The 18943-nt window shown below is 50.2% G+C and overlaps 1 protein-coding gene across 1 annotated transcript in view; it reads left to right on the plus strand.

The window, feature by feature from the left end:
- The window catches only part of DPYSL5 (dihydropyrimidinase like 5), a 70572-nt gene that overhangs the window by 24022 nt on the left and 27607 nt on the right, over positions 1 to 18943 (plus strand). The window contains exon 2 of the mRNA XM_007532587.3: positions 12302 to 12566. Within this exon, the coding sequence (XP_007532649.1) occupies positions 12306 to 12566 (261 nt within the window). The 5' untranslated portion in view covers positions 12302 to 12305. The remainder of the gene's footprint in view (positions 1 to 12301; positions 12567 to 18943) is intronic.

Raw genomic sequence — 18943 nt, forward strand, 5'->3', positions numbered from 1 at the left:
CCACTTGTTCTTAGCTGGGGAGAACCCTCACCCCTCAGTAACCCCCCTTAGGCCCACAGGTGGCTGCTAGGTCCTGAGCTTGTGTGGTTTACACAACTGGGTGTCTTTGTTTTTTAATATTTTATTTATCTATTGAATTGAGAGGGAAGAGAGATAAAAATAGAGACAGAGACACACCTGCAGCATTGTTTCTCCACTGGTGAAACTTCCCCCTGTAGGTGGGGACTAGGGGTTTGAACCTGGGTCCTCACCCATTGTAACATGTGTCCTCTAATGGGTGCACCACCACTGGATTATAGTACAGCCTCTTCAGATTGTATGTCACCAAGGAGCAGTGTCCCTCTTCTGTGCACCCTTAGGACACCCACCCCTCCCCCATCCCCACTGTCAGAGAGAGACCTGGATCTGTTCTTTGCCTGTGTCTACTCCCTTGCTTTGCCTCTTTCTCTCACCTAAGAGTGAGGTCATCAAGTATTTCCCCGTCTGACCACTTTCTCCTAGCACCCCATCCACCCCCCATTTCCTCCATGCTGTAGCAAAAGGCAGGATCGTGTCTCTTCTTTGGAAAGCAGAGCCAAGAGGTGAAGACACCACCTTGTGGCAGGTGCAGTCAAACTGTGGGATGCAGGAAAGGGGCTGTGGGCTCGGGACAGCCTTGACCTCACTTCTGTCTTTTTAGTTTACCATCTAGTTGTTACCAGTCACTCCTTCACACACACTGAGCGGGTCCAGGTGCTGGTGCTTCAGTGGCAGTGACAGCGGTGACACTTGTCATTCTTCTCTGTCCTTAATGCTTGTTGGATTTGATTCCACTTGCGTTGAAGAAGCCAACTGAGATTTAAAGATGAAGTGATACTTAATATACGATATCCATTAAGAATTGTTTGGAGGGGCCAGTGGTGTTGCATATGTTACCATAAGCATGGACTTGGGTTCAAGCTCCGGTGCCCACCTGCAGTGGGGAAGCGTCATTAGCTGTAAGGCTTCTCTTTCTCTGTCTCTATCCCCCCCCTTCTTCTCAATTTCTCTCTGTCCTCTCAAATAAAATAAACAATAAATAACTTGTATAAATATGAAAGAATTGTTTGCTGCTTTACTATTTAGAAGGGTATTTCTTATTTTTTTAACACTTATTTACTCGCTGATGATAGAGAATCAGGAGCCTACATGGTGGTGCAGAGCATGTACCATGGACAGCGCCCAAGTGGTGGAGTTCTGTGAGTGCTGGAAGCCTTAGTTTTCATTTTTTCAATTCAAGGTGACTCCCTTGTGGAATCACCACCACCCCCACCCCTCCCCCAGGAGGCTGCTGAGTGCTTCCTAGAGCATGTGTGTTCTCTCTCTTTTTTTCTCCCTCCCTCCTGTACTTTTTTTAAAAAAATTATTATTATTATTATTATTATTGCCTCGAGGGTGATTGCCGGGACTCAGTGCCTGCACCACGAATCCACTGCTCCTGGAGACTATTTTTTGCCCTTTTTTGTTACCCTGGTTGTCCCTCCTGTGCTTTGATCAGAAGCCTGGGGGATGCCAGTCTCTTATCACCTATCGACTGTTAGCAGATGCTACCTACTAGCAGCAGGGGAAGCTATGCCCCCCGCTGTGTTCTCAGGTCTGACCCTCAGGTCCCCAGGCCCCCTAGCTGGGCTGTCCTTTGATCTCGCTTATAGAGTGGGACTTTTTCATGCAGAGGAGGGGAAGGATGAATCTGAAGCCAGTGCCAGCATTTAGCCATAGCTGCAAAGCAGTTCCCTGTTCCATGTGTCCTGTGAGCCCTGGCGTCTCCCCACACACATACACCCCAACTTCCAACTGAGCTGCTGGCAGGAGGCAGCTGTCAAGGCAGACTGCAGCTCCCCTGTCTTGCGGGCTTCAGGAGGTGATGACAGGAGCAGCAGCTCCACACCCACGCTGGGGCTGGCACCTCCCTGGCAGCAGGAGCGCCTTCGAGGAGCCAGGTGTGAGCCACTGCCACCACGGGAACCTGGACACAGGAGGAAGCTCCCCCCTTGGGTCCCCCCCCCCCCCATGAGCTTCTGCAGTGGAACTGCAGAAATTTCACCACAGGGTGAAATGAGGGTTCTGCAGCCTGTCAAGACAGTTGTTAGCAGAGAGCAACCACTGCTCTCTGAAAAGCTTGCCCAGGAAAGGGGCTGCTTCTGGGTTATACATGGTGCTCCCTGCCTCCCAGCTTCCATACAGCCCCAGCTCTCACTCTCACTTGCCGGGCTAGTTTGGCCAGAGAGAGAGAGACGAGGAACTCGTGGTGGCGTAGTAATACAATTCTTTATTGATGCAGATGCCCCAGAGTCGGGTGTGAACACAACCGGTTTAGGCCACATGGAGCTAGCAAAATGGCCACCTCCCGCTATGCACGCCAGCCCTTCTCCAGGTCTTCTCCAGGTCGGGACACAGAAGAGAAAGAGAGCGAAACCAGGAACAGCAGAGGGCTTATAGGGTAAAAACAGAAGTGGCAAGTCGGGAACGGGATTGGCTAGGAAAGGGGGTGGAGAAAACAAAGCACTCTGGGAAGGTAGAAAGCTTCCATAGCAGCTGTTGCGAAGGTTCTAACCAGTGGGATTAACAAATACCCTGCAGGCAGGGCGGGTCTCAGGGAAAACAATGATTATGTAAATAGACCACAGCATCAAGCAATGCAGGGGAGCTGGCGTAATGCCCAACACTCACTGGCTCAGGAATGTGAGGTGTCCCTGCCACAGAACCACAATATCAGAGGTGGGAGGGTGGTACAAGTGTCGGGAAATTGTGAGGATGTGGTAAAGCCTGGCAGGGTTTGACCTGAGGAATGTGTCTATCCTGTCAGTCTCTCTCTCTCTCTACTGAGAGGTTGAGCAAGGAGGGAAAAGAGTAACCCCAAATGTTTGCCCGTCTTAGCAGACTCCCTGCCTCACAAAGCACCCTGCATTCCTGATACTATGACCTGCTCCCTTGTTATCTACATAATCATTGTTTTGACTGCCTGAAAGATCCTCACCCATTCCATTCCTTTAATCTATCTTCTTTTTACCCTCAAGACCCTCCCTGCCTGCAGGGTAGTATTAATCCTACTAGTTCAAACCGTTGCAACAGTTGCTAAGGAAGTTCCTACTTTTCCCAATCCCCTTTTGCCTTTCTTTCTCCACTCCTTTCCAAACCAGGTCAAGCCATTTCCGTTTCCAACTTGCCACTTCCGGCTCTGACCTTTAAAAATAGCCTGGGCTCCCTGATCAATAAAGAATCGAATTGCCTCGCCACCACGAGTCTGTTCCTGAGTCATCCCCCTCATGTCACTGAGTGAGTAGCAGCCCAGGCTGGCTCCGGTCAGGTCGTGTTCTCTCCAACCCAGAGAGGACGTGCCCGGGAAGAGGCACCCCCACGCTAGCCCGGCAGTACGAGCTGTGTGCCTGCATGCGGGTAGGTCTTGGTGTTTCCAAGAGATCCACCACCCTGCGGGGAAGGTCTCCCTGCTTCCCCGAGGACATGTAAAACCTGTCTTTGCTGAGGACACCAGCTCTCAGTCCTGAGCTGGACCCTTCAGTGCATGGGTTACTGTGAGTCAAGTCTCGGCTGGACTCAGGTCAGAGTCTACAGCTCTGGAGTTCTAGGCGGCTGATTGATTCTTTCCAATACCACTTAGCTATGTGCTGTCTTTTTTTCTCCTCCATTTATTTTTCTTTCTTTCTACCAGCTCTGGCATATGGTGGTGCTGGGGACTGAACCTGGGACTCCAGAGCCTCAGGCACAAAGAGTTTCTTTGCATAGCTTTTTAAAAAAATTTATTTTTATTTTTTTTTTTCCCTCCAGGGTTATCATTGGGGACTGGGGCTTTGCGCTGGCACTATGAATCCACTGCTCCTGGCAGCCATTTTTTCCATTTTATTGACTAGAACAGAGAGAAACTGAGAGAGGAGGGAAAGACAGAGAGGGAGAGAGGAAGATAGACATCTGCAGACCTGCTTCATCACCTGTGAAGTGACCCTCCTGCAGGTGGGGAGCCAGGGGCTCGAACCAGGAGCCTTGCATGGGTCCTGTGCTTTGTACTGTGTGTGCTTATCCCGGTGTGCCACTGCCCAGCCCCCTTTGCATAACCTTTATGCTGTCTCCCCAGCCCTTTTTTCCATTTCTGCCTGTGGTCTGAGTTCTATCATTTGCACAGACGGAACAGTTGGGTGGTCAGCTTGCTGGCTAGACAAATGAGAGTGCAGGCGAGTCTAGAAGGCTTTAAAGGAGGTGTGCTTCGTTGCAGGCCCAGTTGTTAGAGGATGACTTCATTATAATGTTCAATTCTGTCTGATGCAGTTACCTTAGCTCAGGCTGCTGTGATAAAAACACTGTAGACTGAGTGGCTCACACAGCAGATGCCGGCTCCCCACAGCTGCAGGCTGGGAATCCAGTGACAATGCTGGCAGCTTGGGTTCCTGGTGGAAGCTCTCTCCTGGCTTACAGCCACCTCCTTCCTTTCTCTCTCTCTCTCTCTCTCTCTCTCTCTGTCTCTCTCTCTTTGTCATCACATAGAGAGAAATCTCTCTCACGTCTCCTTAGACCACTAATCCCACTTAGGAGGATTTCACTAACTGAAATGCTATAGGAGATACTGGTGACCTAACCGCTCCCCCCACTGACCCTAATTCCCTCCCAAAGGCCCCCCTCCAGTGGTAGCATCACACAGAGCTCAGGGCTTGTTTTGGGGAGTGTCACAAACATTCATTCCATAGCACCATCACTGTCCAGTGATCCAGGCACTGGCTCTGTCTACATAGCTGTTGTGTTCCGTGTTTCAGAATGAAATGAATGACTTGAAGTGTCCTAGGTCCTGGTGGTGGGACCCTGGGCATGGCTCAGTGGGTAGAGCACACCGATCACCACTCATGAGGCCCAGGGCTGTATCCCAGACACCTCAGTGAGCACCATGGACAGCACCTGGGCAGCTCCATGGATGGTGGAGCAGTGCTGTGATGTGTCTTCCCCTCTACCTCAGAGTGAATGACAAGTGGCCTGGAGTTATGAAATGATGTGCATGCTTGAGACCCAATTTCTACCAAAAAAAAAAGGGGGGGGAAGGAGGAGAAGAAATAATTGGGTCTGGGAGGTGGCTCAGTGATGCTCAGGAGCCATGGGCTTACTCACCCGAACTGCAAGCGATGAATTAATAGAATAACCCTGACACACTTTCTCTAAACCAAGATCCCTGGAATCTGCTGCTCTACCCAGAGCAGAGGGAGGGACAGTCACAGCTGGCGGCATTTGCTGTGTTTAAGGCCATGCATTCCACATCTTCAAATCCTTTCCCTTTGAGGGGCTCTCCCAAGAGATCCAGGGCACCCTCCCTGCTTCCCACACCCCATCTTGTTCAGCTTAGCAGGAGGCTGGCAGGGAGGCTGTGGGAGCACGGTGATAATGAGGTGTCTGTGGGAGGCATGAGGCATAATGAATGTCACAGCGTCACAGCCAGGGCACCAGAGGGACTAGGCATCTGGGTCTTGGAGACCGCCTAGAAACCATCTAGAAACAGGTGTGCAGGGAGGGAAGGCATTCCTGCCTCCACCCAGCAGCTGGTCTCACCCTCCCAGCCTGGTCTCTGGGACACAGGAAGAACATTCAGTTTTCATCCAAGGCCTGTCACCAAGACCTTTAAGATAGAAGGGTCCCTTGTTCTTTAGTCACTCTGGAATGTGGCTTTTTGTGTCTTTCTGGCCCATGCAGTGTGAATTCTGGAGAATCCGGTCTGCGTTGTCTTCAGTGCTGGAAACCGGAAAGAAGTACAGTTCTAGGATGTTTGAGCTTTGCTGTAGAGCAATATTCTTGGGGGTGGGAAATAGTTCAACAGGTAGAGTGTATGCACACCTTGATATGTCTGTTGGATTCAATCCCTGGCCCCATGGAAAGCACTGGGGGAGCTCCATGGACGGTGGAGCAGTTTCTCTTTCTCTCTTCCCCTACCCCTTCTTCCTCCTCCTCCTTCTCTTTCCCTCCCCTTCCTCCTCCTCCTCCTCCTTCTCTTTTTCTAATTATTATTCCTCCTCCTCCTCCTCTTCTTCTTCTTCTTCTTCTTCTTCTCTCTCTCCCTAGATTGGACTGGGAGGCTGCTGGATGGTGGTGCACTTGTGTCAGATGTTTGGTTCATGCCCTGCTACTGTATAAAGCAATAAAACCAAAGCACTGCAGGCAGGGAGGGTATGAAGCAGCTCTGCTTTCACCTCATCCAAACCCAGCAGCTCAGCCCTAGGGTGTTCTGAGGCCCCGGGGGCCCTGCGATGCCACACAGTCTAGGGGACAGATAGGGGCAGTAGCTTCCAGGCTAAAGCTGGAAGGAGCTGGCAGCTTTGTGGCAGATCGGGCCTGATAGCCGGGTGTTATTTCCACTGAAGTGGCACCATCAGGCAGCTGAAGGCCTGGGGTGTGAGTCACCCCTTTCTCTGCTGGCTCACGGCTAAGAGCGCAGGCTCTTGCCAGCTGTGGTGTGGTAGCAAAGATGTCGAACTGGGGGCGCTTAAACAGTGAGGATTTCTTTTCTCACATTCTGGAAGTCTGAAGTCAAGGTCCCAGCATAGGTTTCTGGTAAAGGACATCCTTCCTTCCTTCCAGCTGCCTCCTTGGGTCCTCACCTGGTCTTCTGTGTTGCACATGCCTGAGTTGGGCCCCCTGGTGTCTCTGCTTCTGAAGACACTATTCCTGTTGGGTCAGGCCCCCACTCTCCAGTCCCATTTATCCTCTGAGGGCTCAGCAGCTGTGTAGTCACCCTGGAGGTTAGGACATTCTGCGTGTAAATCTGGGGATACAGGCATACAATCCTGTAATCTGTGTGCTTAACCAGGTGCACCACCTCTGACTCTCTGATTAAAACAATGTTGGGGAGGTAGATAGCATAATAGGTATGCAAAGAGACTCCATCATGCCTGAGGCCCCAAAGTCCCAGGTTCAATCCCCCCACACCACCATAAACCAGAGCTGAATAGTGTTCTGTTAAAAAAAAAATTAAATTAAAAAAAAAACAATGTTATGGGGTTGGGAAGTGGCTTGTGCAGCACAGCACAGGCTTTGCTGTATGTTAGGCCTTGGACTTGAACCTAGCACCACGGACAGTACTTGTGGAAGCTCCACGGGTGGTAGAGCAGTGCTGTGATCTCCCCTTCTCTCCCCCACCCTCCCATTTCTAAAGAAAATGAGGAAAAGCCACTTGGGCCCAGGGGCCCCTTGATAGTGCCACATATGCTCAGCTCCTGGACCTATTCCTTCTTCATGCTTCATCTTTGAAACAGTTAAAATATAAAAATAGTGTTCTCTTATTTCTATTGAAGACAACCTTAACTCACTTTCTTCCTTCACTTTCTTAGCTTCTATTTATTTATTTATTTATTTATTTATTTATTTATTTAATTTTATTTAACCAGAGCACTGTTCATCTCTGGTTTATGGTGGTACGGGAGATTGAACCTGGGACTTTGGAGCCTCAGGCATAAGAGTCTGTTTGCATAACCATTATGCTCACTACCCTCCACCCTATTTCTTTTATTTTCTTACCGGAGCACTGCTCAGCTGTGGCATATGGTGGTGCTCGGGATTGAACCTGGAGCCTTTGGTGCCTCAGGCATCCAAGTCTTTTGACAGAACCACTGTGCTATGTCCCCAGCCCACTCTTAATATTTGATTCTAGCATCAAAGCTCAGACAGGAATCCCTGTTTTCCATGGTCACATCCCCTGAAGGTACAAGGACCTTCAGAGCTGTGAGCACGTGTGCCTACTGGCAGACAGCCTGTTTCTGTCCAGCCCCAACACAGCGACTCCTGTTGTCTCCCACCTCCCAAAAGCCGCTTAGAGGGTGAAGGCCACATGCTAGAGGGATCCACCTCTCCCTTCAGCAGCTCCTGACCCCACCTCCAGCTCCCTCTCCTCATGCAAACGGAGGACTTATCTCTGCTTTCTTGGCCACCCTTGGCCTTGGCTTTTAATAAGAGAGACAAACAGAGACTGAGAGACTGCATCTCTCAGGCTTTCTGGGCCTCCTTGGGCTAGAGCACCTTTGTCCATCATCTAAGTAGACTCATTTCCTGGCTATTGTGTATTAAGTTAAAATCCCAGCTTTCAGATTTTTAGGACAAAGGTCTCCTGGAGTATTTATTCTCAGTTTCCTCCTAGCTCCAGACAATAGACTGCAGCTAAAGCTTCTGGGGAGGGGGAGCCCCAGCAGCCCACTCCTGGATGCCACTATTTCCATTTTTGTTGCCTTTGTTATTATTGCTGTTGTTGGATAGGACAAAGAGAAATCAAGAGAAGAAGGGAAGACAGAGAAGGGGAGAGAGAGAGAGACACCTTCAGACCTGCTTCACTGCCTGTGAAGCGACTCCCCTGCAGGTGGGGAGCTAGGGGCTCCAACCAGGATCCTTAAGCCCGTCCTTATGCTTCGTGCCATGTGCACTTAACTTGCTGTACTACCGCCCAGCCCCCCACAGCAGCTTTTTAAAAGATTTTTTTTTAACTTTATTTAGTTTGATAGGACAAACTAAATAAACTAAACTTTATTTAGTTTGATAGGATAGAGAGAAGTTGAGGGGGAAGGGCAATAGAGAGGGAGAGAGGAGGCGGGTGGTTGAGCATACATGTGCAAGGTTCAAGCCCCCGTCCCACCTGCAGGGAGAAAGCTTTGTGAGTGGTGAAGGGGTGTTGCAGGTGTCTGTGTCTCTCCCTCTCTCTATCCCCCTACCCTCTTGATTTCTGGCTGTTTCTATCCAATAAATAAATAAAAATAATTAGAGAAGGAGAGAAAGACACCTGCAGCCCTGCTTCATTGCTTGTGAAATTTTTCCCTTGTAGATGGGGACCAGGGGCTTGAACCTGCATCCTTGCACATGCTAACATGTTCACTTAACCAGGTGCGCCACCACCCATAGCAATGTCTTTATTTTGACGAGATACCATAGTGCTTCTCTGGTGTGTGGCAATGCCAGGGATTGACCCTGGGGCCTCAGATGAGCAAGTCCTGCGCTCTCTGGCTAGCCTGTGTCCCCAGCGGCTCTCTCCCATGGGCTACACTTCCCTAGCATGAGAAAATCAGGCAGGAGTGGCTGCATAGGCTCTTCAAGCTTTCTAGGTGCTGACTTTGGGGGTTTACTTCCTTGCACACCACCTTGGGAGACCTGGCAGAACCCGCCTGCCAGCCCTGTCCTGAGGAGCCATGTCCTGGAGGGTCATCTGTGTGCTTACAGCCCTCTGCAGGCTCCCAGGCCTTGCCCATGAGGGGACAGCTGGTGGCAGGTGGGATTCGAAAATGAGAGAAAAATCTTGTCTCCTGGATTCTGCCCACTGCGATCGGCGGTCTGAGGAGAGGTACAGAAGCTGAGACAGACCGTTACCCACTATCCCAGAAAACAAGTGTGGGGTATGCCCTACTACTCACTGCTTCAAACCCCTTTGTCTGTGTTCACTTATGCTCCCCTCTTGAGCACCCCAGTACCCACCAGGTGGGGCAGAGACGAGGGTCCGGGTCATGATTTTGACTCCGAGGGCCATTATCTTGTGGCTAGGAAGAGACACCAGTCTGTGGCATCTGTGACAGTGCAGAGACAATCTCTGAAGGCTTCTTGGAAAGGGGGACAGACAGAAAAGTGGTATTTATTTGAGTCCAAGGGGACACAACAATGGTGTTATCTCCTGTCCCTGCGTTTTCTAAATCTGAAAATATTGGAAATATTGGGGGCAGGCACAGCTTACCAAGCACAAGGACCCAGGTTCAAGCCCCAACTCCCCACCTGCAGGGGGGAAGCTTCATGAATGGTGAAGAAGGGCTGCAGGTGACTCTCCCTCTCTATCTCCCCCTCCCCTCTCAGGTTCTCTCTGTCTTATCAGAGAGGAGAAAAAAAAGAAAAATGGCTACCAGGAGGGGTGGTGGATTCATTATGCAGGCACCAAACCCCACCAATAACCTTGGTGGCAATAAAATAATGAAATAAAAATAAAATACTTTGGGGGTGAGGGTAAAGAGATAGCCAGCCTGCTTGGGTGCCATGCCTGACACCTCAGAGGCTCCAGGCTCGTCCCCATGATCACTGTCTACCAGAGCTGAGCAGTGTTCTGCATCCTCTCTCTCTCTCTCTCATAAAAAATAAATAAACCTAAAAAAAGACTTTTCTCTTCCTCGAGTCTCTTTCTCACTAATAAATAAAATAAAATCAATCTCTCTCTCTAACTAGTGCATTGCTCAGCCCTGCCTTATGCATATGATGTGTGGGGACTGAACCTGGGACTTCGGAGCTTCAGACATCAAAGTCGTTGTGTAAACCCCTGCACTCTATCTCCAAGCCAACGGTATTTTTTATTTGTTTGTTTTTCCCTAAATGGCTGGGGGACCCAGGTGGTGCAGCAATAGGACACAGGAGTTGCAAGCAGAAGTCTCCCCCAGGTTCAAGCCTCAGTTCCCCATGTGGCAGAGTGATGCCCTGGCGCTTCCCTTCCCCCTCTCTGCATATGTAAATTTCCCCCTAATTTTTGTGTATTCAAATAACTAAGGCAGAGTGTGTTTTGGGTTGGGCTCCTCCACCACCCCCTAGTGCTGTTCAGCCCTGGTTTATGCAGGGGATTGAACCTGGGACCTCAGAGCCTCAGGCATGAGGGTCTGTGAGAACATTATGTTGTCACCCCAGCCTCTGGGTGAGATTCTAATGAACACATCAAGGCTGTGATGGTCTGCTTGGCCCTCTCTCTGTGACCATTTCAGGTCACAGGTCCCCACAGAAGTGCCCCAGGTCACCCATCCTCTGTTCATGTCCACTGTGTCCTCTCTGCTCTCTGGAGCTCCCAGGCAGCAGGCATTCAGAGCAAAGCAGAGCACACAGCTGTCCTGCTCTTACCTGCCCTCTGCCCTTCGCAGGCCTTGACCTCGGCCTCTGAGTCTGCTCCCTGTGAGCTGCTCTGTGAGGGCCAAGCTAGGGTGTGGGAAGGATCAGGTCTGTCAGCCGTGTCAGTGAGCAGGTGAGGACCATGTGTGACTGGCGGCTGTTGTCCTGGCGCCTTCACGGGTCAACATCTTCAGTTCTCCTCTGATCTCTTGTAGCTTCAGTGCTTTGGTTCCGGGGTCAAACCTAGAGCCTCATACGTGCAGTGCACTTGGACTAGAGTCGGCAATACCGGCTTCGTGCGATGAGTTGGGAAGGTTTGCTTCTTTTCTGTTTTGGGGAAGAGATGGGTATTCGTTCTCTGTAATTGAGTTTGCAAGAGTATTCATTCTTCTGTAGAGTATGGTCAAATGTTCTGGCTTCCTAACTTTGACCACATACATTTGAATCTTGAAGGCAGGGCTTGAGCTTGCCAGAAACTCCACAGTAGAAATAATTGCAACTGATCATGGAGTGGATTCCTGAGCAAATGCAGAAGGGGAAACTGAGGCAGAGTCTATGTGAGAAGTGACGTAAAAGGTTCAGCTGGGGAAGTTTGGCCGCTGGCACACCTAAGGACCGCACAGTGAGGTGGGAACATTATTCACATGTGCCATCTGGATCTGGCTTGGCTGTTTTGAGGCCATAAACTCCTTGTGTAGCAATTGCAGCTTTCTCATCTGCAAAGTGACACTCCCTGGCTTGTTGTGGAAATAAAATCAGGCAGTAGAGGGAGATAGCTCAGCCGTAGAGTATGGGACTTGTGTACCTGAAGTCCCAGGTTCAGTCCCTGGCACTGTATATGCCAGAACTGAGCAGCACTCTGACCTCTCAAATAAATAAATAAAAATAAATAAATAAAGTTTGGTAAAGACAGTAGAGGGACTGGAGAGAGCTCACTGGGTAAAATACACGACCCAAGTTGAAACCCCAGCACCACATGGAAGTACCAGGCACTGGGGAGACTCTGTTGCTATGATAATCTTGATATCTCGCCCTCTCATTCATTGTCTCTGAGTGAAAAAATCAGCCTGGGCATGGTGAAACCACACATGTGATGCCCTGTCTACACACACACACACACACACACACACACACACACACACACATCAGTAAGAAGCTGACATATGTGAAAATGGTCTAGGACCCACCAGCGTTGGGGGTTAGTAAACACTGATGGTTTGGGGTGATCCCAGCTTCACCCTGACAGCCAGGAAGGCTATCCTGATTCCCTGGAAACCCTCTCCCCAGAGGCCTGTGGGAGACATGTGATCCTACTGCCACTGGGTCTGGTGTCTTCAGACTGTAGAGAACCTTCTTCCCACCCTCCTTACTTCTGCGCCCCGGGAGCCTGGGCTCTGCTGGGAAGGGCTGGGACCTGGGTGCCCACGTGGAAAGAAACTTTGACCTTGACCTTTGATCCCTCCCACAGGAACATGCTCGCCAACTCAGCCAGCGTGCGGATTCTCATCAAGGGGGGCAAGGTGGTGAACGATGACTGCACCCACGAGGCCGACGTCTACATCGAGAACGGCATCATCCAGCAGGTGGGCCGGGAACTCATGATCCCCGGCGGGGCCAAGGTTATTGACGCCACGGGGAAGCTGGTCATCCCCGGCGGCATCGACACCAGCACCCACTTCCACCAGACCTTCATGAATGCCACGTGTGTGGACGACTTCTACCACGGGACCAAGGTAACTCGCACTCAGCCCAGACCCATGCTCTGGATGGCTTCCCTGGATATATGGCTGGGTGCCTGTCCAGTTTTTATCTCTGGGGATGTGGGGAAAACACCACCAGCTGTGTAGGGTATTTTCTTGGGGTTGTTTATCATATTCTGCAGAACTCATAAGGTCTAGGTATTGTTTTGTGTGTATCTAATATCACACCATAAAGAAAGTCATTACAGAGGAAGAATGTGGCTGGAAGAAGAGGATTTGCCGTTGTCACTTTATATATCTTTGTGGTAGGGGGGCGTCTGTGCTGAATAAGCTAAATTCATTTCCCAAAGATGGTGAAGAAATGTGTCCTCTGTTTCATTTTTTTTTCTCTCTCAATTTAGGTACAACCTGGGCCTGGGGCCTTGTTTTATTTATTTATTTTAAAACTTATTTACTTATTTTGCCACCAGGCTTATCAATTGGGCTCAGTGCCTGTATGACCCCCACTATCCCCATGGCCTCTCTCTCTCTTTCTCTGCTATTTTTGGTAGTGGATGAGAAAGAGACCAACAGAGAAGAGAGATACTCTCAATAGAGCTCCACCACTCGTGAAGCTTCTCCCCTGCAGGTGGGGACCGGGGGTTTGAACCTGGGTTCTCACACATGGTAGGTAACATGTGTGCTCTATATGGTAATCCACCTACCACCCAGCCCTTACTTATTACTTTTATGAGCGAACATGTATGAGAGAGTAAGAGCCCAAAGCCTCTCAAACTGAGCCTCTCAGTTCTGGCGATCGGGGCCAGGTCTTGACCCTGTGACATTGTGCCAGACTGGATGTGCTGCACCCATGAGCTGTCTGCCCAGGAGCTGCCCTGCTCCTCCCTGAGCCCCTCCCACAGTCCCTGCCCAGAGCCCTATCTTGGGCCCAGGATCCCCTCTGCCCCTTTCCTCCGCGTCCTCTCCTCGGGGTTCCCCCCGCCGTGCAGTTTGCCTTCTGCCCCTCAACTGCTGACAGGCTCCTGTGGTGCTACTGCTCCCGGGCCCTCGCTGCTGTGAATTATTTAAGCGGCCGAGGCACCCGTGCAGGGGCAGCCGCCCTGACAGACAGACGGTGCTGACCTACTTCCCTCCTTCTAAGAAAAGCAATAGGTATGTAATGGAATCAGGAAACGCTTACAGGGTGACTGGCCTGGAGAGACAGAGATCAAGTCAGACCTTTTTTGTTTTTGTCTGGGGGATCTTGGGGGCCTTGAACCCTCCCCCTCCCCCCACGACTGCACGCCTGTCAACGTGGACAGAAACAGCTGGGGCCGGAGATATGAGCGCTGACTTTCCCAGCGCTTGTGGGCTCTTTGTCTCAGGTCTGATGGGGTTTCTCAGGCACTTCTCAAACAAATGTGGCCACCTGTGGCTGTGGTGGGCTCCTCCTGGCTCCCCCATTGTCTATACAGCCCCAGCCCCGAGCCCTCACTGGACCCTCCTCCCTGTACACACACACACACACACACGCACACGCACACACACGCACACAGGCTCAGAATCACCTGCTTGTGAGTAACACAGAGCCTTCAAGAGGGGCTTAGCTCCCACAGGGGCCAGAGGAGGACCCTCCAACACCAGCTGTGCTAATCAAGGTCTAGGCTTTCAGTCGAGTCACAGGGGTGACTTCTTATTCTGCTCAGCTCATAGTTTCCATCAGTTCTTTGACACGGGTGACTGTTGAATTTACCGTATGCCACTGCAGGCTCAGTACTCCCCATGGCCTCTGGGCACAGGTGAATCCTGTTAGCCCTTCATGAAGAGGCTGGTAGAGGCAGCCGGAGTGGGCATGGAGGAAGCTTCCCAGGCGCTTCTCCTGCCCTCCTCTCCTCTAGAAACGTACTCACAGCTGTTCTCTGGGCTGATAGCCTTCAGCCCTTGGAAGCAAGCCACATCAGAACTCCTTGGGGAACTTTTAAGAGACCGGTGTCGCTGGGTCTGCCTTTATCATATCATTCTGGGTTTTTAAATACTTATTTAGAAAGAGAATTAGAGGGGCTGGGCAGTGGTGCACCTGGTTGAGCGCACATGTTATAGGACCTGTGTTCAAGCTCCTGGTCCCCACCTGTAGGGGGAGCTTCACAAGCGATGGAACAATGCTGCAGTCATCCTCCCTATCCATCTCCCTCTTCCCTTTTGATTTCTCTCTGTCTCTACCCAATAAGTAATCAAGAAAAAAAATTTTTTTAAAAAGGAGAGAGCATAACAATATCTCATCTCTTAAAGAAGGGAAAATTTAAAAGAGAGAGAAGGAGAGGGAGACATGAACAGAGCTGTTCAGCTGCCATAGAAGGGTTTCAGGGATTGAATTTGTGGCATGCAGCATGCCAGTCAGAGCTCTGACAAGCTGAGCAGTTTCCCACTCCCCCACCCCCTGCCAGTATTTCTGAAACAGCCCCCATGATTCCCTTAGTGGCAGGTGGATCCCAAGGAACTGGCTGGCCATTTTGCCCATCACAGCATCCTGCCTCTGTCTAGTTGCCAGCTGGCCCCTCTGAAAGGAGGGGGTGTGTGCCTTGCCTTTTTTTTAAAAAAAATTTTATTTATTTATTTATTCATTCCCTTTTGTTGCCCTTTTTTATTGTTGTAGTTATTGATGTTGTCATTGTTGGATAGGATAGAGAGAAATGGAGAGAGGAGGGGAAGACAGAGAGGGGGAGAGAAAGAGAGACACCTGCAGACCTGCTTCACTGCCTGTGAAGCGACTCCCCTGCAGGTGGGGAGCCGGAGGCTCAAACTGGGATCCTTATGCCAGTCCTTGTGCTTTGCGTCACCTGCGCTTAACCCACTGAGCTACAGCCCGACTCCCATGCCTTGCCTTTTATCAAGCTGATGTATTTACTCAGTCCTCCTCATGTCCCGCGGTCCCTCCACTGCGCTTGCTCAGTGTCCTTACCACCCCACCCCCCATCTGTGCCCACAGAAGCATCTGTTCCTGTAGTCCACCTGCAGAGGGGTACAGCCCCCACCCAGGAGGGCAGTCGGCCAGCCTCCGGTCATGACATAGCTGCCTCCTGCCCCCTGCTGGAGGGCTCTGTACAGAGGGCGGCCCTCACCTGGTAGAGTCCCGAGGTGTGATGGGACATGAGTGAATGCCCCTGGTGCCGGCCTGCCCGTGTCCTTACAGAAAAGCCCATTAGACCATAGGGCAAGTAGTTTTTGCTCATTGACCCTTGAAATCTACTCTCTTGCAATAAATCTTTATTTGATTATCCATTTATTTATTGTTTTTTATGAGGGAGATAGAAAGACCAGATTATCACTCAGATGATGGAATTTCAGTTCTGAACTTACTAGCTGTATGACCTGAACAAGCTAATCCCTCTGTCTCTCAGTCTCTTTCTCAGAAAATAGCACAATACTGGATGCGTTACAGCTTAGTCACTAATTTGTAAAAAAAAAAAAAAACTTGAAATAAGGGGCCAGGGTTAAGTGCAGGTGGCACAAAGCGCAAAGACTGGCATAAGGATCCCAGTTCAAGCCCCCGGCTCCCCATCTGCAGGGGGGTCGTTTCACAAGCGGTGAAGCAGGTCTGCAGGTGTTTATCTTTGTCTCCCCTTCTGCCTCCCCCTCCTCTCTCCATTTCTCTCTGTCCTATCCAACAATGGCATCAACAATAACAACAATAATAACCACAACAATGATAAAACAACAAGGGCAACAAAAGGGAAAAAATAGCCTCCAGGAGCAGTGTGATTCGTGGTGCAGGCACCAAGCCCCAGCAATAATCCTGAAGGCAAAAAAAAAAAAAAACTTCAAATAATATTGGTGCTTCATAAAATAGCTGATAGGGACTGGGCAGTGACTCACCCTGTTGAGTGCATATGTTACAAGGTGCAATAACCTGGGTTCAAGCCCCCAGTCCCCTCCTGTACTGGGGGAAGTCTCAAGAGCGGTGAAACAGTGCTGCTCGTCTCTCTCTCTTCTCTATATCCCCCTTCTTTCTTGATATCTGTCTCTTCCATATGAATAAATAAATGAATAAATACATAAAATTTAAAACAAAAACAACTGACCCAGGCCTGAGCCCTGGGAAGTCTGTACCATCTCCTCGTGGGCATCTGTAGTGAGGACTCAGGTGAGCTAAACCCCAGAGTCTGTCTCTCCTTCTCCGGCTGGCTGTATTCACCTTTCAGGTGGAGCCCCATGATAGTGGTGGTGGCTTCTAGGTTCTGTCCTCTCTTGCAGACTCTGGGAGCACCAGGGATGACACTGGGGGGAGCTCTGCGGGTGGTAGAGCCCTTCTGTGCTTTTTCTCCTCTCTCTGTCTCTCTCTTCCTCACAAATAAGGAATGAAAAAATTGGACCAGGAAGCTCTCCCAGAGGTATCGTGCATACACAAAGCCCTGGATTCATCCTCTGATGTCAGAGAAAGAGGGAGGGGGGAAGAGAGAGAGAGAGAGAGAGGAGAGAAGGGAAAAAGAGAAGATAGGGTGTACGGGGACTGGTGAAATAGCTCACTTTGGGTAGTGCTCTGCTTTGCCCCATGCCTGGCCTAGGCTTGAACCCCAGTCCCCAGTGCAAGCCCCATTAAAGCAAGCTTCTGTGCTTTGACTCCCCTCCTCTTTCTCTCTCTCCCCTCCCCCTCTCCACTCTGTCTCCATCCAAAAAAATAAATGAAGAAGCAGGAGAGAGCAAAGAAGTAGCATATGTACAGAATGTCTATTTCATTGATCCATCTAGTACTTGAATGATGTGTTTTTCTCTCTTGCCCTCCCCCCACCCCTGTTCTTTTCTTTTGTCTTAATAGAAGGTGAAGTATAGAAAGGGAGAGACTCTGCTGTACTGTTAGGAAAGCGTCCCCACTGTGCAGATGCTCCCGTGTGGTGGCTGGGGACTGGAACTCAGGTCCTCGTGCACGGTGATGTGCGCCCTACTGGATGAGCCACCTGCTGGCCTCCTTTTGCTTTTCTTAAAAAGATTGTATTTGGGGAGTCAGGCAGTAGTACAGCGGGTTAAGCACAGGTGGTGGTGCAAGGACCGGCATAAGGATCCTGGTTTGAGCCCCCAGCTCCCCACCTGCAGGGGAGTCGCTTCACAGGCGGTGAAGCAGGTGTGCAGGTGTCTATCTTTCACTCCCCCTCTCTGTCTTCCCCTCCTCTCTCCATTTCTCTCTGTCCTATCCAACGACGACGACATCAATAATAACTACAACAATAAAAACAAGGGCCAAAAAAAGGGAATAAATAAATGAATACATAAATATTTTTTTAAAAGATTGCATTTTGGGGGTCGGGCTGTAGCGCAGCGGGTTAAGCGCAGGTGGCACAAAGCACAAGGACCGGCATAAGGATCCCGGTTCGAACCCCGGCTCCCCACCTGCAGAGGGTTCGATTCAGAGGCAGTGAAGCAGGTCTGCAGGTGTCTGTCTTTCTCTCCTCCTCTCTGTCTTCCCCTCCTCTCTCCATTTCTCTCTGTCCTATCCAACAACGACAACAACAATAATAACTACAACAATAAAACAACAAGGGCAACAAAAGGGAATAAATAAATAAAATAAATATTAAAAAAAAAAGATTGCATTTGATGACTTTAATGCCTGAGGCTCAGGTCCCAGGTTCAGTCCCCAGCACCACCATAAGCCAGAGCTGTACAGTGCTCTGGTCAAACAGACAAACAAATAAACATTTAACTTGGAGAAGAAGTATGAATCAAGTCTTATGCACAGCTTCAAAACTGTGCCCTCAGAGGACCTCATCTCCAAAGCTCACCGAGGTTGCAGAGGCCCTGAGGCCTGCGGTCCTATGCTGAACACACGACAGGCAAGCGTGCCTCAGTGACGGGGTCGGCTCCGTGTCTTCTCCCCTTGGTGGCTTCGGTCCCATTGTCCCCTAAGGCTATCACTGCTGCCAACCACACTTCCTCTGCTTCTGACCCTTTTTTATTTTGTGTTAATTAAGTTAGGAGCTGTAAGGATTCTTAATTAGAGACAATGAAGATGAGACTGCAGGGCAGCTATTCTCACAAATCAGTGTTTATCTCTCAGACACACATGTACACTGTTAACACACTAATATCCACACATGCTCAGCACACACACCACATGTGTTCACATAACAATTTTACAGCTGGAAATGCCACTAGAAATGAGTGAATCCAGCCCCCAACCCATGAATGATTTTCCCACTTAAACTCTCCACGGCATTCTCACTGAACATTTCCAGATTAAATTAAATTTGAGTGGCTAGGGAGGTGGCTGAGTGGATAGAGCCAAGTGGATATGTGGAAATGTGCAAGGACTTTGGGGGCCGGGTGGTGGCGCACTGGGCTCAGTGCACATAGTATGAGGACAAGGACCCACATAAGGATCCCAGTTCGAGCCCCCGACTCCCCACCTGCAGGGGGTCACTTCACAAGTGGTGAAACAG

Source organism: Erinaceus europaeus, chromosome 3, assembly GCF_950295315.1.
Source record: "Erinaceus europaeus chromosome 3, mEriEur2.1, whole genome shotgun sequence".
In the NCBI taxonomy this organism is placed as follows: Eukaryota; Metazoa; Chordata; class Mammalia; order Eulipotyphla; family Erinaceidae; genus Erinaceus; species Erinaceus europaeus.